This window comes from Phaseolus vulgaris, chromosome 8 (genome assembly GCF_051622355.1).
Source record: "Phaseolus vulgaris cultivar YP4 chromosome 8, ASM5162235v1, whole genome shotgun sequence".
NCBI classification, from domain to species: domain Eukaryota; kingdom Viridiplantae; phylum Streptophyta; class Magnoliopsida; order Fabales; family Fabaceae; genus Phaseolus; species Phaseolus vulgaris.
In genome coordinates, this window is record NC_143505.1 from 58783920 (window position 1) to 58809318 (window position 25399).

At 34.1% G+C, this 25399-nt stretch overlaps 1 protein-coding gene across 5 annotated transcripts; it reads left to right on the top strand.

Annotated features, from left to right (window-relative positions):
• Positions 1–935: 935 nt before the first annotated feature.
• Positions 936–24166, top strand: ABCB25 (ABC transporter of the mitochondrion 3). Of its 5 annotated transcripts, none has more exons than XR_016514693.1 (21): positions 936–1631; positions 1938–2168; positions 2268–2442; positions 3572–3633; positions 4001–4044; positions 5665–5767; positions 5989–6096; positions 11621–11704; positions 11794–11854; positions 13401–13546; positions 13743–13859; positions 14280–14365; positions 14562–14650; positions 18226–18281; positions 18942–19022; positions 19116–19181; positions 19279–19371; positions 20133–20197; positions 22570–22722; positions 22859–23401; positions 23657–24008. XR_016514693.1 is itself a non-coding variant. In XM_068628514.2 (21 exons), the coding sequence occupies exons 1-20, from the start codon at positions 1338–1340 to the stop codon at positions 23798–23800; spliced, it is 2241 nt and encodes a 746-aa protein (XP_068484615.1). In that variant the 5' UTR covers positions 936–1337; the 3' UTR covers positions 23801–23831; positions 23955–24166. The 5 variants fall into 5 exon arrangements, 3 of the variants coding, with proteins under 3 accessions (XP_068484615.1, XP_068484614.1, XP_090149820.1); XM_068628514.2 differs by lacking the exon at positions 22570–22722 and having other exon boundaries at positions 23266–23401; positions 23657–23831; positions 23955–24166; XR_016514692.1 differs by having other exon boundaries at positions 22570–23401; positions 23657–24110.
• The last annotated feature ends 1233 nt before the right edge of the window (positions 24167–25399 follow it).

Below are 25399 nucleotides of genomic sequence, written 5' to 3' on the forward strand. Positions count from 1 at the left end.
GGAAATTCGTCTAAAACTTCAAGGTATGTAATCCTCTTTCTGTTATATGGGAGTTCCCTCCACCACGCTGAGTTAAAATTAACACATATGGAACTGGTAGGGAATATCCTGCTACTTGTGGAGGTATTTTCCCGTGTGAGTATAAAGGAGTTTAATAATGTTTTCTCTGTGTTTATTGAAGTTCAGACTGTTATGATTGCTGAGTTTTATAAAGTTATACTTGCTATGGAGGAAACTCAAAAGATGGGGCTTACTACTGTTTGACTTGAATGTGATTCAACCTTGGTTTGTGTTCGGTTTACTGCTAGGACTAATGTTCTATGGATGTTTCCTAATCGATGAAATACTTGTCTTAATTACTGTGGAAAAATCAGGTTTAGGGTTACTCATATTTTTCGTAAAAGGATTGTGTGTGCTGATAAGTTGATTAACTTAAAGATTTATTCATAGAGAATCATTTCATTAGTATAATAAGCTTCCATCTAGTCTATTTTTAGAATTAGAATTATTTATGAATAGGTATAGTCTACTTATGTATCGTTTTTGTTAACATGAATTTTTGGTTTAGTTCTTCTATATTTTATATATATATATATATTAATAATACTTTTTTTTTCATATGATAACAGATAATTGTTGTTACTTGAGGTGTCAGCCTATCTAAGATGTCAAGTTGCATAATGATACATAAAATAAAAGTTTTTATATTAAGACATTTGATTAAATGGATTACACTTTTTTTTCCCATAAATGAAAAAAAATAAAAAATGAATTTTAAATTTAGAGGATTAAAGATAAATATATTTAGTTTTTTTTTTAAACTTTACATAAAATTTAGATAAATGAGAGCCATAGTTTTTAAATTTTCCAAAAGACAAAACTTATCTTGAAATTAATTGAGAGACTACAATACATTTAATTTTTTTTATTAAATCGAATTTAGGTAAAACTAAAACCATATTTTTCCTATTAAAAAACATAATTTTCCTATTGAAAAACACAAATTTCAAATTCTCTCCATGTTTTTCAGAATTTAAAGTGAAGAAACCTAGAACAATTGTTGTCCTTGTTTCATTTTCCATTTTATTCGGTGGAGGGAATGAATGATGTGTGCATTAACTTCATACCAAAAATCAACACTTTCGATTCCTTATGTTTTTCAAATTCCTACAGGAATGCCTCTCCTTCTTTTTTCATGTAACATTCTTCTATTCGAATCCCATTAGGGTTTTTTCTGAACTTCCCGAATTAGTCAAACTCTAGAAAGTTCCGACGTTTGCTTTAGACCCATTTGCAGAAGGAAAAGAAAACACAAAAAGCTTCGAACTTGACAGAAAATGCTTGCTGCTGCTGCTTCAGCTTCTCGAAACCTTATTCAACGCGATGCCAGCGTCGGTGCTTGCAGTGGCAGTGGCAATCGAGTTCGCTCTCTTTTTACAGTTTCTGTGATCGGCACAGTCTACCCAATTCGCACTAAAACATGTTACAGTCATGGTTATGGAATCGGTTTCAATGTCCCAAAACAGAGAGCGTGCCCAGGTTTGCTTTTTGCTGTAAAGGGGTTCCTCTCGGATTCATCAAATTCTAATTCTCCACATGGCAGAGTTCCCAGACCTTACCTACCACACCCTGTTAGTTCAATTACCTACTTTTTTCTTTGGGGCAAAACTTAGGTGCAGTTTCTTAGACGCTTTTGCTGCTGTTTTTCAATTATGCTTGAAGTTTCACCTCATATGCATACTAAAGGTTTGCCTTAATGATCAACATTGCTATCGAAGTGAAACTTCGATTTTGATTGGAGAGCAGCACCAAAAGTATCCAAAAGATGCATATAAGTTTTGTCGTTTTCCCTCTTGGTTCTCTTGAACAAATGCTTGTGATTAGTTCAAATTGAATGACTTTGATGCTGATCGTGGTTGTGGAATTGTGTGGATTAGATTTCAAGTGTGGATGGGCGAGCATTGTTCTCAACTTCAACTAAAGATGATGGAAACCAAAGCCAAAAACCTACTTCTTCGACCATTGCTAAACCCCCACCATCACTTCCTGATGGGCAAGTTGCTGATGTGAAGATCATACGCACACTTGCCAGTTACCTTTGGATGAAGGATAATCTTGAATTTCGGGTTCGGATTATTGCTGCATTGGGCTTACTTGTCGGGGCTAAGGTTAGTGACCAGGTTGCATACTATTCATGGTTTTATGCTAAGGCTAACTTGCTTATGGTGATTGGTGACCCTGGCTTTTTGTTGGAACTTTGTGTTCAGGTTTTGAATGTTCAGGTCCCGTTCTTGTTCAAGCTTGCAGTTGATTCGTTGACGACTGCCTCGGGGAATGCTGCTGCTCTTGCTTCGAGTTCAAGTGGGATTGCTCTTTTTGCAACCCCAGTGGCGGTGTTGGTTGGATATGGGATTGCGCGTTCTGGAGCTGCTGCTTTCAATGGTATTTATGTACTGGTTTTATCTACCTTCTAAACCCGGTCTTATCTATGAGGGTGACATTTATAAGTCTAAATTCTAACGTCTAGGATTCTCAAACTAAACAATTTTTAAGTCATGATTTATGCTGGTTGGACTTGGAGCTATATTTATGTCAGAGAAGTAACTAGATTAGGAGCGACGATAAAATATATCCTTATGAGCTGAAATGAGTAATGGAAGACAGTGCTTCAAATTTCAAAATTAATATTTAAATATATTATTAACATTTCGTTACCTTTAGCAGTGTGTCATTGCTCGTTGGAGACATGTGCTAGGTGCCATAGTTCCTTTTTTCACATGCTTTAGAGGGTTGAATTGGTCAACTTTATCAAAAAGCCAAAATAATTTTTTTGCTATATTTTTTTATTAACAATTTTAAAGGAAATAAAGGAAAATACTTATTGTGAGTTTTAAAAATTTTCATTTTTAGTTGATATTCAGATTATATATATACATAATATTGATATACCTGCTTTAACAGTTTGACCAATGACTCAACGGCTGAACCAGTAGTCTAATGTCTCAATGCCCTAACTGCCTCAATGATTGGTCTTAGTTTAATGATATTGGTCTGAATCCGTGCTTGAGAGCTGAAATTATCTTTTACACACTCATTACTCTTTATTGTTACTGCTAGTGGGGTTGACTATGAAATTAATTTATATTGGCTGGGCTCAGGGTGGCTCAATGATAATTTGTTCAACAAAAAATTAGCTCATTTTGTTGGCTTGAGCTCAACTCACTATGAGCTCACAAGTAATTCAAGCTTAATGAACCAATAAAATTTGTATCGACACATTACAAGTTCATTCTGAGCATATGAAAGTACACTCTATGCTCATTTATTAGACAGGCCAAAATAAACCCAGTTCACGAATTAATGAGTTTTGCATTTTGACCTGTTAGCAAGGCAAGTCTCAAATAGCTCTAGAGCCAGCTTGAGTCATTACCAGCCCTAGCTTCTGATGCTCTCCATCAGGGATATCTGCATGATTTGGTTCCTTTATCTATTTTTCTTTGAAAAAAATGGCTTGCATTTTCATTATTTATTCTGTTAAATTTTATTCATTGGATGCAACTACTTGTGACAGAACTGCGGACTGCTATATTTTCTAAGGTTGCACTGCGAACTATTCGATTAGTATCAAGGAAGGTATGCATACCGTTTCTTGGTTTCAATACATCAAATAAGGATATAAGTAATTTTAGGATATCTGTTTGTATTTTGTATTGATAGAATACATTTATTTAGGATTTGATTTATCTAAAATGATTAAGCGAGAAAATAACAGTGCATCCCTGCTTGTTTTAGAGTGGTTAATTTTGTGAGGTACATTAATTTAAATCATGGTAGATACACCCGTCACACTTTTTCATTCTAGGGGAGGCATATCCAGAGGTTTAAGTTTTAGATTTAATTCCTCTTTTAATCAGCTTCAATCCGTCTTTGTGAAAATCACACTTTATGTGTTATATGATGTTAAAAATACTCAAATCACACTTGTATCTGACTCTTGTAGGTCTTCTCTCATTTGCATGACCTTGACCTTCGGTATCATCTAAGGTATGTGTTGTAATATAATTACTAGGATTTACTCCTACTCTTAGGCAGATTTATAATTGGGCTAACTTATTTGATTTGTGCTGTTCGTATTCCCTTAATTTAGGTTAGATGGAGTTTATATATATGGTATGTGATCACACTTTTTTAAGAGAGCACCTGATCCTTCACAGGTTTTGCTTGTGCCTAAATCCTAGCTGCCTTCATTTTGTCCATAGTACCCTAGCCACCTTCATTGTGTCCATAGTACCTTAGCCACCTTCATTGCTGCCAGTCCTGGATTGCATTAATTTCCCAATAGTCCAGCCACCATTTCCAGTGGCCAGGTTCTTCCTCCTTTGCCGTGAATTGCTATCAGTTGCCAGCCATCATCCACCCTTGGAAAGTGCTTTGATCAGACCAGAGCACCACAACTGTATTTGCAATGTCTAGATTGGACAGGTCCCTAAACATCTCCACGAGAGCCATCCACAGACTACCTTCCAGACCATGGTTTGGGATGCTGCCCCTGCAAACCTTGTCACTGACATTCTCTCTTCCTGTGCCAGGGGTCAGTTGGCCTCATCTTTGAGCAATTTTGCTGTTTGAAGCAGTCTGTCATGGGTTGTTTAATCTTTTTTCTGATTAATGCCTTGCCTTGGACGTTCCTCTGCTGCCTGACACGTATTTGCCATTTCTGAAGAGAGAATAATTGGTTCAACTCTTGGCTTACATTGATGTTCCCATATTGCTGGGCTTATATAATCTCGATTTACGAAACTGTTGATCTATGTGTGATATATCTTTAGGATATCATGTGATATTTATCTTTAGGATGTCATGGATACTTATCTTTAGGATATCATGTGATATTTATCTTTAGGTTGTCATGAATCATGGATACTTACCTTTAGGATATTGTGGGATATTTGTTTCCCTCTTTTATGTTATTTAGTTCTTTAATTTTGACCTTATTGATATTAACTTCATAATAAACAAGATTTTTTGAAGGTTTGATTAAAAATGAATTATAATTTCACCTTGGAATGCATTGGGAGTTTTTGGTCTCTTTTCTAATAGGCTTTCATGAGTTTTTTGTAAATAGTTTCCAAAGGAGCATTTTTCCTTGATCTCTGATTACTTTTCTGGTTATATTAGTTTCTTCTTAGCTCCCTCCCTTCCCAAAGAAATTCATGAATATTATTAGTTAAGACCTGATTGTTATAAAGTGGCCTGTATATGATTTGGACTTTCTACACCAAAAAAGTACTATGTTTGGAATTTTCAAAGGGTTTGTGGTTGAAGCAGAACTAGGTCAACCATTCAATAGGGTTGGAGTAATTAGCATCTTCTCTTGTAATTCATGATTGATGGCTGATTTTCTGCTCTTGTGAACACCTATCAGTCATTATTTAGGACCGCAAGAAAAAGTTCTGTCTGGAGTCTGCTTGTGGGAGTTGTGTTTATTCACACATTTAAGAACAGCAACATTTATTGTGGTAACTGATTTAAGTATGAACTATTATTAACTAAACCATCGAAGTCACAAAATATTTACCTCTATTTGTGATTGTCTTCTGTTTTTTTAGTGTTTGTCTATTGTTTAATCGAGTACCACCTTCATTTAGTTATTGTTATTTCCAGCCGAGAAACTGGTGCATTAAGTAGAACAATTGATCGTGGTAGTCGTGGAATAAGTTTCATTCTCTCCTCTATGGTGTTCAATGTAGTACCTACCATGTTAGAGGTACGCCTCAGTTGTTCCCCTTGTTGCTTAGCTCAATGATGTATTCTCCCAATGTTGCTCACTATTAAGCATAGAAAATATTTAGCAGGAACCATATTTTTACTTGTGGCTTCCTGTTTTATTTGAGGTTTCTTTAATGATCTTCGAAAATTATTTTGTCATCCCAACTCTTGCTTCGAGTTTCTTAACAACTTCAGCAGATTTAACATGTGTCCATCCAGATATCTATGGTAGCAGGTATACTGGCCTACAAATTTGGAGCTCCCTTTGCGCTGATTACTTCCTTATCGGTTGCTGCTTATGTTATTTTCACACTGTCTATCACACAGGTATGATGCCTTGGACCAATCTAATCATGTAATATAGTTAAGCTTGGAAAAGTTTGGTACTCTCTTGAATTGCTTTTTGGTCTTGTTATATATGTTAATGACATTGTGGCAACCTTGTACACTTTGATGTACTAATACTTCAATTTATTTTACGTATTCAATACCAATACTCTCGGATACTTCACCAGTACATTTAATGAAGTATCCAAACCCATGAAGAACAAATACTTTTATCATGACAATGATTTATAATTTTTTATTTTTTAAATGTTTTAGAAATGTGATTTTAAGTTGGATCTGCACAATTTTAATTACATATTTATTACAGTGTTATCGATATCAAATAACGAAAAATATTAAGAACCCCATAAATCATTTATGAAAATATGTTGGAAGCCATAATGAATTATGATGGAAGCATCGTGGACAAAAAAATACAATATATACATATGGACAATTTAATAAAAATGTAGAAATATAATTGTAGTGCAAAAATAATGAAAGACAACCATAATAATAATATCATGTCTAGAAATTCAAATAACAATAGAATCAAATCAAAACACCCAAAAAAAGGTGGGTGGCGTTGAATGAAAAGGAATTTGAAAGAAAAAAGAAGACTTGCATTCAACTGAACTGCACAATAACGAAGGAGGTTGTTGAGTAGGGTGACCTATGTTTACATTTTGTTGTAATTTTTGGTATAGGCTGGGTTGTACGGCCCAACTCCTTTTTTAATAGAGAAAACACACTTGGACTAACTAGGTTTCTAACCTTCTAGGAAAATAAAAAAGAAAAGGGAGAAGATTAGGGTTTCATCGTCGTGGATTTGGTCACAAGGACCCAAGGCTTATCCTTCATTTTGCATGCGCAAAGTGTTGCCACTTTGCAACTTCTGCCGCATTCGTTTCACAACTCCACTCCATGACACTCAAATCGGCCGCGAAGGGTTGCCATGGAATACCTGCACCGTCACCTCCATTTTGTGATGAGAAGCCGATTTTTGATAACATTGATTTATTATACTTGAAGATTTTTTTATATATTTTTAAATATGCATGTCACATGTAGTATGGACTTATTTTTTAAATAAGCATATTGTCATACCGAACATGTATCATATCCGATACAAAATATCGTATATGTGCATGATAGCTTGTACCTCATTTTTACTTTTAGCCACTTGAGTTTTGTAGGTTTAATAATGGTCATTAATCTTTGTTTACAAAATTATCACTTATCTTTTTTGTTTTGTTCCTCCTAGGTTTTGGATAAGATGGATGGTATTGGTTTTATAAATTAATGATGGAAAAACTTGAAAGGAGCATTGTACACTAAGTGTATGAAATCTACTTAAAATGATGAGCCTTATGCTCCAACAATTAGCACTTGATAATTTCTTGGATAGAACTTTGCCATAAAAGTTTAGCCCCTTTTATGAGTATGAAAATCACATACCTTGTGCTTGGATAGGAAATTTTACAATTTCAAGAAATTAAAATACATTGAATTTGAATTGCTTTTATTTCAAATTGTTTAATTTCTTTAAAGTTTTGTTTTGATAAGACAATTCAAATTTATTGAATTTTTGTTTTCTTGTTTAGATAATATTATTGACATTGATCCAAAAGAATTCCTACCAAATGGCATTATTTATGTTGTTAGATATAATTGCGAATGTAATGGGCTTAGCCCATACTTTTTGTATGATTCTATATAAACATAACCCTATGTTCACTAGGGTGTGTGCGTGTGCATGTGTGTGTTTTTTCTGCTGGCGTTGTTGCTTTGTCACCATGCTACGGTCGTCGTTTGGATCGTCTTGGCTAGGCAACCACTTGCCACAAGAATTTGCGATGATCAAAGTTTGCACGTGCTTTCATGTGCCTCCTATCTGTTGTGCACTGCGCCTCTTTCGGTCGTGCGTGGTGGCGCGTCCGACATTCCTTTTGGCCTTGTCCTATTGATCGAAGCCTTTTGGATTTTTAGGGTTTTTCTCTCTCCTCTAAGGTTCTTCTCTCTCATGTTTATCTATGACCTCTTCTACTATCACTGTGCCTCACCCGTACGTCTATACTAATTATGTCAATGTCCATCTATCCATTACCAAATTAGATGACACTAATTATGATACTTGGGTTTCAGACATTAAACTATGGCTTACGACTCAGGGTTATGTTAATCACTTTACCCAGAGTACGGCCAATATTTTTGAGAATGAGGTTTCTCGTTGGTTAAAAATTTAATGCCCAATTAGGCATTGTTCTCAAGTCTACTATTCACTCCTCTTTAAAACAAGTATTTCGTGCTTATGAGACATGTTCAAAGATTTGGGAACGTTCCAAATTATTGTATACCATAAAATTCATGCTCTTGTTCATGATTTTAATGAGTTATTGCTTCCTACTTCCACTCTTTCTCAAGAACTTGAGTAAAAGTCCAAGTTTTTAATATTATTGGCTTTACATGGACTTCTTGATGTCTACTCTCATGTTCGTGATCGATTTTGGGATTCCATGTTGTGCCCAATTTTACTTCCACTTATTAAACCCTTTTGTGTGTGCCAGGTAAACCACGTGTTAATATACCTGCTTCCACTGATGACTCTTTTGCTTTAGTATCTCAGATTTTAAAATGGCGTCACAAGTATGAACATTATCACAAGCTAGGCCACAATATTGACGGGTGTTATGTCCTACATGTCGTCTAACTCAATCTGTTACAGTTGTCCAAAATGCTCCCTCGCAATCGTCTACTATGGGCCCTACATCTAATACCTCGTAACAGTTTTCTATTTTCAATTAATTTCTCAATATGTATGAGGATCATTAGATCTTAAGTTCCACTATTGTTGCACACACATGTACATCTTTTGTTGGCATCATTCAGTCTAGTTCTCCTGGCCGTTTGGTTCTAGACTTGGGTGCCACAGATCAAATTACTGGTAACAAGTCGTTTTTCTCTTCCCTATCTACTAGTGGTTATTTACCTATAGTTATCATGGCCAATGGATCTAGGGTCTCATCACATGATGTTGGTACTATTAATCTTTTTCATTCTTTATCTATTGATGATATTTTTTATCTCCTTGAGTCTCCATTTAAGCTATTATCTATTAGTCGTCTCACCCATTCCCTGATTGTGTTATTTCATTTCCCAAAGATTTTGTTTGTTTACAAGATCGAAATTCGAGATGGATGATTGACACCAGATGTGAGTCACATGGTCTTTATCACTTTCGGACCTTTACCCATGTTGGCACGACTATAGATTCTCCATCACTTATTCATGTTTAGGGTTTGGTTTGGAAAATTTAGTAATGTTGTTCAACAATTTGGTAAGACTAGAAGTGAGGCAAACCGTTAAGTTTTTAACCATCACTCGAGTGTTGGGTGTATCTATCCGGTAGTATATGTTGATGACATTGTTCTTATAGGCAGTGACCACCATGACATCTCACAGGTAAAGCAACAGCTATGTCACCACTTTCAAACCAAAGATCTTGGCAAACTCTTATATTTCTTGGGGATTGAGATAACACAATTCAACAATGATATTATTATCTCTTAAAGGAAATATGCATTGGATATTTTGGAGGAAACTTGGTTAATGAAGAAAAAAAATTTGTTGCACACCCATGGATTCTAATGCTAAACTCCTACCTAGTCAGGGGAGTCTCTCTCAGATCCCGAGAAGTATAGAAGATTAGTTGAAAAATTGAACTATCTTACCGTTACTCGTTTTGACATTTCCTTTGCAGTCAATATGGTGAGTTAGTTTCTTAATTCTCCACGCGCAGATCATTGGAATACAAACATTTGTATATTGAAGTACATAAAAGGTTCTCCTAGGAAAGGTTTTCTATATGATCACAGTAACCAAACTAAAGTTGTGAGTTATTCAGATGTTGATTGGGCATGATATCCTTCTGATAGAAAATCCACTTTCGAATATTGTGTCTCCTTTGGTGATAAGTTGATGTCTTTGACAAACAAGAAACAAAATGTTGAGATCTAGTGCAAAAGAAAAATATAGAGCTATGACCTCAACTAATTGTGAACTTATTTGGCTTAAACAACTACTTAAAAAGTTGTAATTTGGAAAGGTCAATCAAATGACTCTTATATGTGACAATCAGGTTGCTCTAATATTAACTCTAATCTAGTCTTTCATGAAAGGACCAAACATATGTGATTTTATTTGAGAAAAGATTGTATCTGGAGATATCAAGACTGAGTTTGTTAATTCAAATGATCAATTACCGAAGATTGATTTTGCCGATAAAAAAAATCTAAGGATTTTATTTGTAACAACCTGGGCACATAAAATACACTAGCTTGAAGGGAAGTGTTAGATATAACTGCCAACGTAATGGGCTTAGCCCATACTTTTTGTATTATTAATCTCTATATAAACATAACCCTACGTGTTCATTATACTCAAAGGATTTATCCTATAGTTCTTTTCCATTAATTTAATAGATGCCAATAGCAAAAATTGTTGCAAACATTGTCAAAAAATAGCTACTACAAACTTTAGATCATAAAATATGGCTTATATCCACCGAAAAATAGCACCAATATTGGTTGAGAAAATCCAAACAAACATCAAGAAAAAGGTATTCTTGACCTTCATTGGCGAATTAATAATTCCAACAAGGACAACTTCAAAATATCTCCTTTTTAACGTTGACTAAAACTTCGACTTACATGAGCCAAAAAATAGTTTCATTAGCATCGATAAAAATCCAATCTTTCATCAGAAAAAAGAAATAGTTCTACAATATTGGTTGAGAAATAGTCCTAGCCAATGTTTTGATGGATGTTAGTCCAACACAATCCTTATCGACTTCAACTAAAAATAATATTTGTTGAGTTAACCAAGAAGGTTGTGTATCAACATCATTTGAAAAATACGGTTGATATTGACAAAGAAAAGTGTAACTAATGTCAGTTGAGAAATAATACTAACCTTTATCGACAAAAAACTATGAGAAACTTTAACATGAAAGAAACACGACATTATTTGAAAAACGATCTGATGATGTCCTTGATCAAAGCCGAGTTGAAAGTGTTCTGACTAAGGTTTAAAGAGAAAATGTGAAGAGTAAGGGACATGGATTTGGGAGAGAAAGGTGTACTAAAGATTTTTAGTTTTTACTGATTTGGTGGAATTTGAAATTCTTTAATGTTAAGTTATCAAATTACTAAAAAATTTCTAAAATTTCAAATTCTTTTTAAATTATACATGCAAACAACATATTTTGTCATAAAACATTTCAAATATTCTATAAAAATGAATTAGCTCTTAAAAATTATCCATCCAAATGCATTAATAAAACACATTTAGTAATTTGCAGTTTTCTTGTGTGAAATGCAGTTTCAGTTCTCAGTAACAAATAGTTTGCTTTTCATTGGCCAACTTATGTCTTGGTGGATAGATGGATTTGAATACGATGCAGTGAATTTGTTTAAAAATTAATTGATTACAGTATTCATTAACTCATGTTTTCTGGTTTTCTCAGTGGAGGACTAAGTTCAGGAAAGCCATGAATAGGGCTGATAATGATGCTAGTACAAGGGTTATTGATTCACTTATTAATTATGAGGTGAGCATTTTAGTCATTGATGCCATTTTTTTTAATGTTATCTTCGTTTTAGTGTTTTTATTATCACTTTTTCTTTTCTTGTTTTACAGACTGTCAAATATTTTAATAATGAAGTTTATGAAGCTGATAATTATGACAAGTACCTGAAGAGTAAGTGATTAATTTTCCTTGTTAAATTGGGTGTGCAAAATGGCACTAGTTATTTTGTATATTATAAATGCTCATATATTGTTCTTTGCCTATTTATATGAACATTATTTCATAGGTTTGTATAGGCATCTCTCACTTAAGCTAGTAATGAGCATCAACCTTTAATTTCACACTGTTGCCTTTAATCTCACTTAAGAGAGCATCTAAACTTGCTTAAGTGAGCTTTTGAGTTCCAAGATTAGGTGCTTATTGATTTCATTAACTTAAGCAAGCCTTTATATTTTGCTAACATGCCTTCGCCGACATTGCTCATGTGGGAGATCATCTAGACACTCAAGTGAGCCTTCTAAAGAAAAGTTTCTTAATGTGTTTGCTTGACTCAATTAGATGTTTCACTAAAAGTGAGGCTTTATGTTCCTTAGGGTTTAGATGTGCTACCACGAGTGGCAGACAATAGTGGTGGTGATGCGATGTTGAGAGGTGCGTGAGGGTGTGCTAGAGCCGCGATCTTTGCAGTGTGGTGGTTTCCTGACCAAGACGATCTAAACGGCAATGTCATCAGTCCAAAAGGCAGTGGTGGCGGTAGGAAAAAAAAATCATCGATGAATAGTGGATTCACCAAGAAGTCAAGGATTTTACCTTAGTTCTAGATACCATGTGAAAATAAAGTGAAAAAGAAGAAGTATAAGATTAATCGCTTGGGAATAATGAACCAATAGGATTGTGTATTTATAGATAGGAAACACACAAAAAGTATGGGCTAAAGCCTTTACATCAAACAAGATCATCCAAAAATATCTAGTCTCAAGCTTGAGATGTCCAATTCTCAATATAAGGGGGTGTGTGGTAGAGATCCCATATCGATTAGAGATATGGTGAAATTAAAGTGGATACAAATCTCATCTTGCAAGCTGATTTTGTGAGATGAGTTCGGCCTAAAACTCATTTTCTAAGATGATATCAATTGGACCTATGGATCATTTCTTATTAAACCGTTATTGGATCACCCATAAATATTTAGTTCCATATTTGAGGTGTTCGGTCCTTGGCGGGATGGGGTATGTTAGATGTCCCACATTGACTAGAGATACGGTCAAATTATAGTATATAAGTTAGTGCAAAACTCACTTTACGAGTTAGTTTAGTAGTGTTGTGTTGAGCCTTAATCCACTTTCTAAGAGGTGGTGTTCTTAATTGCCCCAACATCTATCTTATTCCTTTTCTAGGAGGGGGTATGTTAGATGTCCCACATTGACTAGAGATACGATCAAATTATAGTATATAAGTTAGTGCAAAACTCACTTTACGAGTTAGTTTAGTAGTGTTGTGTTGAGCGTTAATCCACTTTCTAAGAGGTGGAGTTCATAATTGCCCCAACATCTATCTTATTTCTTTTCTCCTTTGTGAATGAGGATTTGTTATTCCATTGTATGCTTTCTTCTGGACTCTAATCTTTTAATATCTTATTCTTTCGACAAAATGGAAAATATTGGCAGCTTCTCTAGTTTCATTTGTGCTTCTCTTATTCTTTTTTATCATTGTCTAGGATATGAAGATGCTGCTCTGAAAACCCAACGAAGTCTTGCTTTGTTGAACTTAGGTCAAAATATTATATTTAGTACTGCTCTTTCATCCGCAATGGTGCTGTGCTCTCATGGGATCACGGATGGAACGATGACTATTGGTGATTTGGTAAAACTTTTGTCAAATATAGTTCTAGTTTGACGGTTGGGTAGCTTTGCTCCATTGAAGCTTTTATTTGTTCTTTAATGATTATGTTTGCTTTCATAGACAAAGGACTCCTTATCCCCCAATCTCTTTGTAATTATCTTCTCGCTGCCATAATGAATATCTTCTTTTCTTTAATTAATCTAACTTCAATATGCAGGTAATGGTGAATGGACTTCTCTTCCAACTATCTCTTCCACTTAATTTCCTTGGTAGTGTTTATCGTGAGACTATACAGAGTTTAGTTGACATGAAATCCATGTTTCAGTTACTTGAGGTATCTTCCCTGTGAAATTTTAGTAAATTATCTTGAAGCTAATTTGAAATGTGTTGTTGATTATGAAATTTCTTTCTTTCACCTCGTATGTACCAACATGAGTTCAAGATACAGATTATTGCTAGAATTTGTTGGCTTCATGAATAATTATGTAAATTTCTTCTTATTGGAGATAGTATTGTGTTTTCCTAATTGCTAGGTGGTTGTTTATTTCTTTCTTTTGATCAGTTTTCTGGATTCTTGTGAACATGGTGTAATTGCAAAAGAAACATCTTCTGTGTTATTTTGTTCTTAACGTCTGTATTTGTTCTTAAAATATATGCTGTTTAGTTATGTGATCATTCTTACTAGATCTAGAACTTTCTGACTTTGTGATACTGCTTATTTTCTTTTTCTATAATTAAATTATTATTATTACAGGAAAGAGCAGAAATCAGGGATAAAGAAAATGCACAGCCTCTTAGATTTAATGGGGGGAGTATCCAATTTGAGAATGTACATTTTAGGTGCGTGATTGCCTCTTTACTAGATTGTGTTTTACCATTTGTGTAGATTGAATTCCGGCTAATATATGTGGTAATATTAGTAGAGAGAGATTGATGTAGTAGAAAATTAGGAAGCCAAATTTGTGTCGGATGCAGTGATACTTAAGAATTTTGACTTATATTCAAGTGATTGTATGTTGATGCTTTCTATCTCCAGTTACCTCACAGAAAGAAAGATACTAGATGGAATATCGTTTGTTTTGCCAGCTGGTAAAAGTGTTGCAATTGTTGGGACTAGTGGAAGTGGTAAGGTTCATCATACTAATTCTTTATTTTGTAAAATTATTTTACATGCTAAGCTGTTCTTAGAAATTTTTTCCTGCTGCCTATTGCTGGAGATTGCCAATGGTATGGAATTTCCTGATTTATTTTTGCTTTTTATCAATCATTTGCAAATGGTTTTCATATAGTTAATTGAGAATGGATGCAGGTGGCAGCTATCTGCTACCATTCTCCACTCACTAATTGACGTCAATGTGTTTCATTTTTTGCAATGTGAAGTGCTACCGTACTAGCAGCTTCTGTTACCACAGAATTCAATCCTAGATAGTGGAGTGGGCAAAGTGGGTGATCCAGTGGGGTAGATGTGTGCTGACAGTGGAATGACCGCTATTCTATTCTTCTACATACATTTATAAAAGCTCAAAAAGGGAAAATAGATCAAAATTCATGCACTAATAATCATTAATAATAATATCAGTAATAATTCATGTACATAAACAAAACATAAAGTATATCGTAGTTCATAGTTGCCAATAGTTGATAGCAGTAGTAGGCAAAGCCGGTAAAATTGTTTTGGCCTTATGGGTCGGCCCAAATAGCCAATAAAATGTTATAAAAGCTCAAAAAGGGAAAATAGATCAAAATTCATGCACTAATAATCACTAATAATTCATGTACATAAACAAAACATAAAGTAGATCATAGTTCCCAATAGTTGATAGTAGTAACTTGGAGTGTAACTTATATATTTGTTGTGAAACTTCGGTTAATGTCTATTGGTTTTAAGATAACTTCTAACATGATATGAAAGCCTATATGTCATCTTGGTAATGTGCCTATTCTAATAGGCTCACCTCTTCCAAGCATGCATCTATGGAGGGAGGTTGATATTACACATATTTTTATAGGTTTCACTTGGATTAGGATTTAAATTGACAATTATGATGACAACTCAGTGAGGATCGCCACTGGACACGAACTTAGAACTTAACTAAGTGGTTAAGTAAGTGTGAAGGTTCTCTTCAAAGAGGAAAAGGCAAAATGCACACACTCTAATTGATGATGAATCGTGGAAACGAAAAGAAGCTACAAGTAAAGACAATGAATAAAAGGAATTGAACAAGACAAGATAAAGGATGAAGACACTTAGATGGATGAAAAGTATTTGATGAAGGTGGAAGCATAGAGGTAGTCACGCCACTTGGAGGAGTGATCCAAGAGAAGTGAAGAGGAGTAGCCACTTGAAGCCATCCAAGATAAGACTCAAAGGAAATTTTAGAACACTCATAAGTTCACTCACGCAGAGTTTGTTTACTCTATTCAATGTGATTTACAAGAGGGGTGACCACCTATTTATAGTGATAGTTGCCATGTGATTAAGGCATGGAGGAAATTTTTGAAATTCAAAATAAGGTAGCTTAACTCCTAAAAATGTGCCACTAATTGTGGATCTAGAAGGGGTCACACTTTACACATTTAAGCATGTGCTTAATGTAAAAAGTGTGACTATGTGGGCTGCACATGTGATGCATTCTAGAAGCTAGGGTTTCACCGTGCTATGGGCCATGAACAAACCCAATTTATTTTATTTAACACCTCTTTTAAAAGATTAAAAGAAAGAATAGTTGGTAGCTTGGCCCATGCTCTGGTGTTTTGCTCTTGATGATGAATGGTGGGCCCTTCTGACCTAGCCCGAGATGCTTGACCTAGCTTTGAATATTGTTTTTTGCTCCTGATCATCTTGTAAGGTTGGGCTAGTTTAAATGGTGATGCTCCATTCATGGTTACATCAGAGGTTGTTGGGAAGTTCCACATTGCCTACTTCAATTCCTGGATTGCAGCTTATAAATATATGTTTGCTTAATGCCAATTGATTTGAAGATTAAATTTGACAAGTCATACTCTTTAAATTGTGAGGACCTTATAAATTTTAAATTTGTTATCATAGAATTTTTTAAGGATATAATGCTTTATATGCATTTGGTTGCAACAATAATTATAATTTTCTCTTCTACATTTATTATCCTTAGGACTTAGTCCATGTATGCTATACCTTTCCCACCAACAGTGATGGGTGTATAGTTTTTTTGGAATTAAGTAGCCATTGGATTTAGAAAGGGTTGATCTGCTTCTGCAGGAAGTTTTGGATCCATTTGCCCTAATTGCTACCTTTTTCAGGTGGCCTTCTTCATGGCATGTAGCCATTTCCTTTCTGAACCAGTTGAATCCCGTGTTCTGCGGTTCCTCTCAAGCATAGGTTTGTTTGCTCCTGCGGAAACCATCATCGTTCTAAATTTTGTGGGGCAGAAGCTTGCTAGGAAAATGTGTTTTAATGGATTTTGTTAGGATCCAATTTGAATATATGGAAGCTGAGTTATATAGGAAGTATAGGAATCTGGTGCAGGGTTAAGGCCTTGAGTTCTCTAGTACAATGACATAGCTTTTGTGGTGTGGTTCTCCCAAGGTTATTATAAAAGCCTTTTTTGTGTCGTTTTGTGAATAATGGACATTGCTATTGCATTTGATGGTCACCAACTAGGAAGCAGTTGGGAGATTGTGTGTTAAAACCCATTCATGCACTGCATCTCTCCATATGATTTTTCATCTGGTAGTTGGTATGTGTCTGACCATTTCAACTATCATCAGTTGTTGTAGTTTTAGTATGTGATCTCTATTTGTTTATTATCGATAATTCATTGCTTCTTGTTTTGAAGTTTTGGCTTTTGGTTTACTTAATTACAACCATGGCTATAAGTTAGTTGGGAGAGAAGTTGTGTTTTTTGCCTAGCCAACCTCATTTGACCACACTCTTCTCTTTATAATGGCCTTTCCTATGATATTGAAGTCTAGTATTCTTTAGTTCTTATGCTTTATACCTACTCCTAAAACATGAAATGCCTCAGTAGTCAAATTTAAATATGGTGCCTGTTGCATTTTCTGGCTTTTGAATATTCTCTGGTCTGTAATAATTGTTACGAAGTGAACTTTAAGCCTAACTCAACCCCATAAAACTGGCTCATAAGGTTGAGGTTTGCACCCACTTATATACAATGAAATGTTCTTATCTCTAGTCGATGTGGGATCTCCATCACACCCCCTCACGCCGAGAGTGATAGATAGAAGCTCGTGTGTGGGATAACATATTATGGGTGGTGGCCTGATAAACCCAACAAATACTCGCTAGGATAGGATCGAAATGGCTCTGATACCATGTTACGAAGTGGACTTTAAGCCTAACTCAACCCCATAAAACCGGCTCATGAGATTGAGTTAGGCTTAAAGTCCACTTCGTAATATGGTATCAGAGCCATTTCGAGTCTATCCTAGCGAGTGTTTGTGTTGGGCCTATCGTGCCACCCGTTATCGGGCCGCTATCGGACCACCCATAATATATAGTCTCACGCACGAGTTGGCAGTCTCGGCATGAGGGGGGTGTGTTGGAGATCCCACATCGGCTAGAGATTAGAGCCTTTCATTGTATATAAGTGGGTGCAAACATCAACCTCATGAGCCGGTTTTATGGGGTTGAGTTAGGCTTAAAGTTCACTTAATAATACATGTTCATTTCTAACATGCTTCAAATTTGTATTTCTGGACAGGAAAATCAACCATTCTTAGATTGCTATTCAGGTTCTTTGATCCTAATTCTGGAAGTGTAAGATATGAATTTGATACTGTAGTGAGTTTAAGCTATATTGCCATGATATATATTATATACAGTTTCATCCTGTCTCATTTGTACCGTGAGATGCATGATTTTTAACACCTATATAGTTCTAAAGATGTGTGTATAGGCTTCAATAATAAATGAACTATATAAATTGAGGTTAATCTGGTTAGTTACTTATCTATGGGTAGTTGACAAGTAATCAAGCTAAATGTTTTGGTTCTAATAGATGGATTTATATTCCATTATAATATATAGAATACTAATCCAAGTTTAGCATGCTTTAGTTTACAAATCAATGATCTTTTGCATGGAACTTATGTTAGAAAAACAGCATAACCTGGATGCAGATGTTGCATCTATCTACTAGGACTTATGCATGAAATTTCTCATCAGACTCTTGCCATTTTTGTGGGTAAAACTTTTGTTTGCTTTGTGAATTTCTAGCCAGTAATAGGATACTACTGATCACTTCTTGTAAGCAGGTTCTCTTTATAATTAAGGCTTTTGATAGAGCCCAATGGCAGTTTTTAACCGCCATCCTTGTAACTATGCCACAAATTAGTAACTAGCATAAAGTTTGGGTGTTGTCTTTTATCGTTAAATTACATGGTTTTTCTCATTCTCATTTTTTTCTTTGTACTACAGATAAAGATAGATAATCAAGATATTCGGGACATAACCCTTGAGAGTTTGCGGAAGTCCATTGGTGTTGTTCCACAAGATATTGTAAGTTAAACAAAGCACCTATCTCTAAAACCTCATGTCATGTTGCCCCTGCCCGATGTTGCAGGTTGTGAAAACCTAAATGATTGTGGACAGGTACTTTTTAATGATACTATATTTCACAACATTCACTACGGTCGGCTTTCTGCAACAAAGGAGGAGGTAACTTCTTCTGTAATGTTGTGTCTCTGCTTGCTTCTTCACCTTGCAAAATTCCACTGCTAGGTTCCAAGTTATATTTATTACTGTATGCATGCAGGTCTATGAAGCTGCTCAGCAAGCAGCAATTCATAACACTATCATGAATTTTCCCGATAAATATTCAACTGTTGTCGGAGAGCGAGGGCTAAAGGTTATAGAAATTCCCTCTTTTTTAAAATATATGTTTCTCATTATTGTTCGTCTGTGTAATAACTTGTTCAGGGAATGGAGGTTTATGTGTTGCAAATCTTAGATCACTGAAAGAAACACCCACAATGTATATGTATTGAGAAAATCTGATGTTATTAACTTATAAAAGCACATGAAAATTATTTTAAAACGGAGCTAAATTATTGTTTAAAGAAATTAGAAAAGAAGTTCTTTAAGTGAGAGGAGATGTGTCCTTTGTGGCTAAATTTCCATATATTTATTAAGGTTTTGTTTCAAAAGTCATACCTGATTAGTCTAAACCAAATTGTAGACATCAAGAATTGATATTTTTTAGATTAAATTGTTAAATATAATAAGAGTGTTTACTTAGTTATATTTTGTATGTACATAGTTAGAGTATGTACTTAGTTATATTTTGTTGTATACAATAAAGCCGTTAGTTACTAACAAAAACTATCTCTTTCTGTTGTAGTTAACTATAAATATGCTTGTAAGATTCCTCTTTCACAAGTTAATAAAATGTATGCAGTTTACAAACTTCTCTCTCGTTCAGTTTCTTTTACAAAGATCTGATTATATAAGGTGTAAAAGATCTACCTAGGGATCTTATTATGTTTGTGAGTGTAGTAATGTCTACCTAGGGAAATACAATCCCATGTTCTTACATTATTTTTTCTTCAAATGATAAAAGTTTACAATGAAAAACTCTTAAAAATTTAAGTGAATGGCTTTTCTTAACAGTTAAGTGGTGGTGAGAAGCAACGTATTGCCTTGGCTCGTTCATTCTTAAAAGCACCTGCAATTCTGTGAGTATTCTAATCATATTATCTACTTGACACTTTTTGTTGTGTGTAGCATTGTATTTTTATATTTACCAAGTTCCAGATGAAAATGAATTGTTTTTATGGACTGAAATTATTTTAATGAATTTGTTTACATTCTTCCCAAAGATGGAATCAAATAATTTCTATTAAGTATGTTTATTGAATTACCTTTTCTCAACAAGAAAAAGATTGAACTAAGTAAGGAAATAAAGAATTATTTTATTGATAACAATCACATTAATTATATTCTCATCACCTTTATTTTTTAACAAGGAAACTCTTTAAAATAAGGAAATAAAAATATGTTAAAATGAATAAGAAAATTGTAAATATATTTTTTCTTAATCCCTATAGGGATATTTTTATCCTAATAATTCACTATTTAATCCTCTCCCCCTCAAGTTGGTAAATGATTGTAGATCATTTTCAACTTGCTTTCAAGATTTTGTAATCTACCACCCTAAGGAAGCTCTTTAGGGAAATGTCTGGTACTTGAGGTCCTGTAAGGATATGGGTTGTTGTAACCCCAAGACTTCTATCAATTTCAATGTGTTTATCATGTTGTACTAGATTATAGGCAATTCTCATTGTTGACTTGTTATCTATCTTATTTTAAAGTTATCTAGTATAATTTTCATCCTAAGTCCTTCACACACACACACCCCTTGAGCAAGGGCTCGAAATTCTGTTTCTGCACTAGAATGGGATAGTCTATCCTGTTTTTTACTTGTTCAGGTTTCTCCAAGAAACATGTAGTTCACATAGGTGAGTTTTCTTCTTTCCTGAATAATAGCCCCTTACCTAAACTTGACTTGAAGTACTAAAAAGAATTTTGTCCACTACTTGCATGTGTCTTTCTCTTAGATCATGCATAAACGAGCTTACCACACTAACTGCATAAGTAGTGTTGGTCTTGTGTGTAATGGATAAATGAGTTTTCCTACCAACATCTGATATTAGGCCTTTTCTATGAGAGCTCTATCGGCTTCTAATTTTATGATTTAGTTCAATTGAAACTCCTAACGTTACTTCCCAACTTATCTGTATCTGTGAGATCAGGTAGATACTCTTTTCTTTGGGAGATGAAAATCTTCTTTTTGGAATAAGCAACTTTTATTCCAAGGAAATACTTGAGTTTTGTGTAATTTTATTATTAGATCCTTGTTATTTTCTTAGTGTTTTTTTAGTCCATATACTATCAAGCTATGAATTTCATCGGGACAGAAATCTAAATTAGATATTTTATAAAAGAATTATTAAGAAGTAGACTTCAAGTCTAACTCAATCTTATAAAAGAAGTTTATAAGGGGAGATTTGCACCCACTTATATATTATTAAGTGTCATAATCTGTAGTCGATGTGGGATCTCCAACACTTCCCCTTATGGATCTCTAACAAGAACAAATGCGTAAAAAGCATTGTAATAATAAAATGAATAAAATACGAGCAAATGTGGAAATAGAAAATTGCTTTTTAGACAATAAACTTATTCAAGAAATAAGGGGTACACAAGAATGGGGGAAATTTACTTAGTGTCAAGGACTATCACCAAAACATAATAGAAGTAAATATCCTTCTACTGCATAGCTGTCGAGGAAATTTCCTTTAAGAAACCATATGTGAATATCCAAAGAGGCCAAAATAGATATCCTGACAGGGTATGAGGACGTACTACAAAAAGTAGGAAAATTAGAGAAAGGGTCTTACAAGATGAGTTTCTCCGTAAGTTCTTGTAGAAAAGAACAAAAATATTGATATCAGCTCCTTCATAAGATAAAATTAGTTTATACACAAATTAAAAAAGAAAATTAGAGAAGTTATGGAGAAGCTAATTTCAATTTTTCCTCAATCTTTTTTCCTAAAAAGCTTGTGGAGAAGTTCGTACAAACATATCCAAAGGATATAATCTTATTAGACTCGTTATATTTTGGAGCTCAAATATGTTACATGTGAATATGGGTACAAATCAGGCATTGAAATAGGGTATGGAAGAACTTCTAAAATCTATGATACGGGTACAATAGGATTTTAGATATGAAAATATGAAAACATAAAGATTAAAGTAGTTAAATAATAAGATAATTAAAGGCACAAGTTTATGAAGGCAGTGAAATAGTAATTTGTTCTGTTTAGTAATACATCAAATCACTGGATAATACAACTTGGTGCTTTACATGGACTAATGAGTGATAAGCATCCATGTGTATTCAACAAGTCCTAGTACTCTGAAAATACCACTATTGAAACCCTGAACTAAACCCACTCACTTCCTGCATAACATATGTTGTTGAGTGTTAATTTCATCCCTATGTGCTTGCCATGTCCTAAGTTCACCGTTTTTCTGTTAACAACAGATAGACCTTGCAAGACATGATCAATTTGAAGGGACGCTAGTCCAATTAGTCATTTCCAATGCAGTTGCTTTCAAAGGTTGTTAAGCAACATTGCTTAACAAAATTTACAATTGTGGAGCGAATGATATGACATTGCTTAGACAAGTACCGTTGGTGAGAAAATCTTATTCTTTGAATGAGAGAAATTAGTGGAGATAATTCTTTTGGTATTAATATGGGATAAGACTTACAAAATTAAGTTAAACATTTACTTTCAGCAACCTTAACATTAGAATGAATTTTTGTGCAGAGTGCTTAAATGTATGCGGCATTCTGAGATCCACAAAATTAAGATAAGCAACCATACATTGTGAATGTTGTACATCTACAATGGGATGTTGAAATTGTGACTTGACTTATTTACTTAAAATTTTCCGCTTATAATAGTATCGTGATGTGTTATCTAATTAAAATTATAAATATGGTTATGGTAAATAACCTATAGGTCCCTACTGAGATTTTGTGGTCATGATGCATTTCTAATTTAACAATCTGATATAAATTCTAAATATGATATACTTTGCCACTCTTCAATCATGGGAGATCCCTGTGATTCAGATAAAGTGGGAAGCATCAATGTTTGTCAACATAGAATAAATAAATGTTAGTCTTATTTTAATTGCTTCCCTTTGCCTTTGTCCTGTCTCTCGCTGTTAGGTTGTGTGATGAAGCTACAAGTGCTCTTGACAGCACAACAGAAGCAGATATTTTAAGTGCGTTGAAGTCAGTAGCAAAAAATCGGACTTCCATATTCATTGCTCACAGGCTTACCACTGCAATGCAGTGTGATGAGGTAATCTCTATCTAGTTTTTATGTCCTCAAACAGTACTTAGTTCCTAGATTATGTGTGTCCTAATGTGCACCTGTTATAACAAACTTTGTGTTTACATAGATTGCTCCAGAACATAGTTACTAGTTTTTTTATCTAACAGTAATCATATGTATGTTGAAGTAGGACACATCTTTAAAAGTCAAGACATCATAAAATAAACGCATCTCATAACAGGAGGTTATTTACATTAAAAGCTTTATTTGCCCAATGTTCAGATTATTGTCCTGGAAAATGGGAAGGTGATTGAGCAAGGATCCCATGAAGTACTCTTATCAAAAGCAGGAAGATATGCACAACTGTGGGGACAACAAAATAACTCAATTGATGCACTTGATACAGCCATCAATGTGGGAGCATAAAAAGTAATAGAAGGCTTCGCCCTTCCTCTTGGTGAGAGAAAAAAGACATAATGCAGTGTTAATAGTCCATATACTTCATTACAATTTTGAAGTTTTGTGATACCTAGTCTGTTGTAAGCTTTTCTTATCCTCTAGTACATTTTGTTTTGTTTAGCTAGGCCAATTCTTGCAGCAGGAAATATCAAATGTCATTTCATGGGAATTTCAATTCTTTGTACCAACATATATAAGTTATTGGTATTCAAAGACAACACTTATACACATCAGTCCAAGATGATTGAAGGTTGAATGAGCTTTCTGCTGACAGCAACAATTTGTATTATTGGATTTAGATTATAGATTGTGGAGTATCTATTGTTGCATAAACTAAAGCACTTTCAACTAAATAAAAATGATTTCTTGTAAATCAAGCCCCTGCCTAAACTGTAACAGGACCAGCTTTTGGTGTACTTTCCCAATATGAAAAAGAGGCGTAATTTAATAACCCACATCCATTACCAACCTTTATTTTTTATCTTTTTTTAGCAAAGATTCTTATAAAAGCGTTTTTAGGCTATTATTGTAATAAAAAAATGGTTTTCTGCATATGTAATTTGTGAATTGGGATATGTTTTTTAGTAATGGTGGAATTATAATATAACATCAAATGCAGACTGTGAAATGCGATACATTCTGTCTCTATCAAATTTCTTTTTGTCCAGTAAAACTTTTATGAAATTATAATACCTATTTCAAATATACTTTCTGCCTCATTGAGATTCAAGAATGTGCATCTTATTAAAGGTAGGCTTGATTGCTTTTTATACTTACCTAGTTCTAATTGTGACAATTAGGCAGTGTTCTGATCTGTCTGGTCCATCTATTTTTGTCTATATTGTTATTTCTCTAGTTGTTATTGGCTAAGAGTGCAAGGGTTAAAATAAGAATTTTTCATTTAAAGTATTTTGTGTGGGACTAATGATAGTACATAACAAGTAGTTAAAATGAGTGAGGTACAATACAAAAGGATTTATTTTGTTTTTCTGTCTCCTGTACTTTCTTGTTTCTTCTTTGTCTAGGCTACTTCTCTATGGTAACCATACTTCCTTTGTAAGAATTTCAGTAATGTAGTAATACATACAAAGAATTTCTTTGTGAACATACTGATGTTTGTTTCTTTGAGTTTTACATATTACAAATTGGTACACTCATTGAGTGAAGATAAAATACTAGTATGAAAAAGCTCACATCCAAAATTAAGCTATCTTCATATGATATTTAACCTATTATGGAGATAAGAGAGGTTTGTGATGAAAAGAGATTGTTAGGTAGCAGTACTGTTAAACTGTTTGTATTGGTTAGTGTCTTTCTCTTTCTGTTATATAAACAGTTGATAGTTCCTTCAAAATTCATGGTATGTTGTATTACATTTTATTGTAATTATTCAAATTGACATAAATAGATTATGTTTAACTCACAATAATGGCTAACCATGTATATGGTATTACAAGTATTCTTTATCACACATTTTTTTATCTGTGATATCAAGTATTTATTTGTTTAAAGCAATCAATCTAACAAATAATTTAAATTAAACCAATTAAATTGACTCGTATTGTT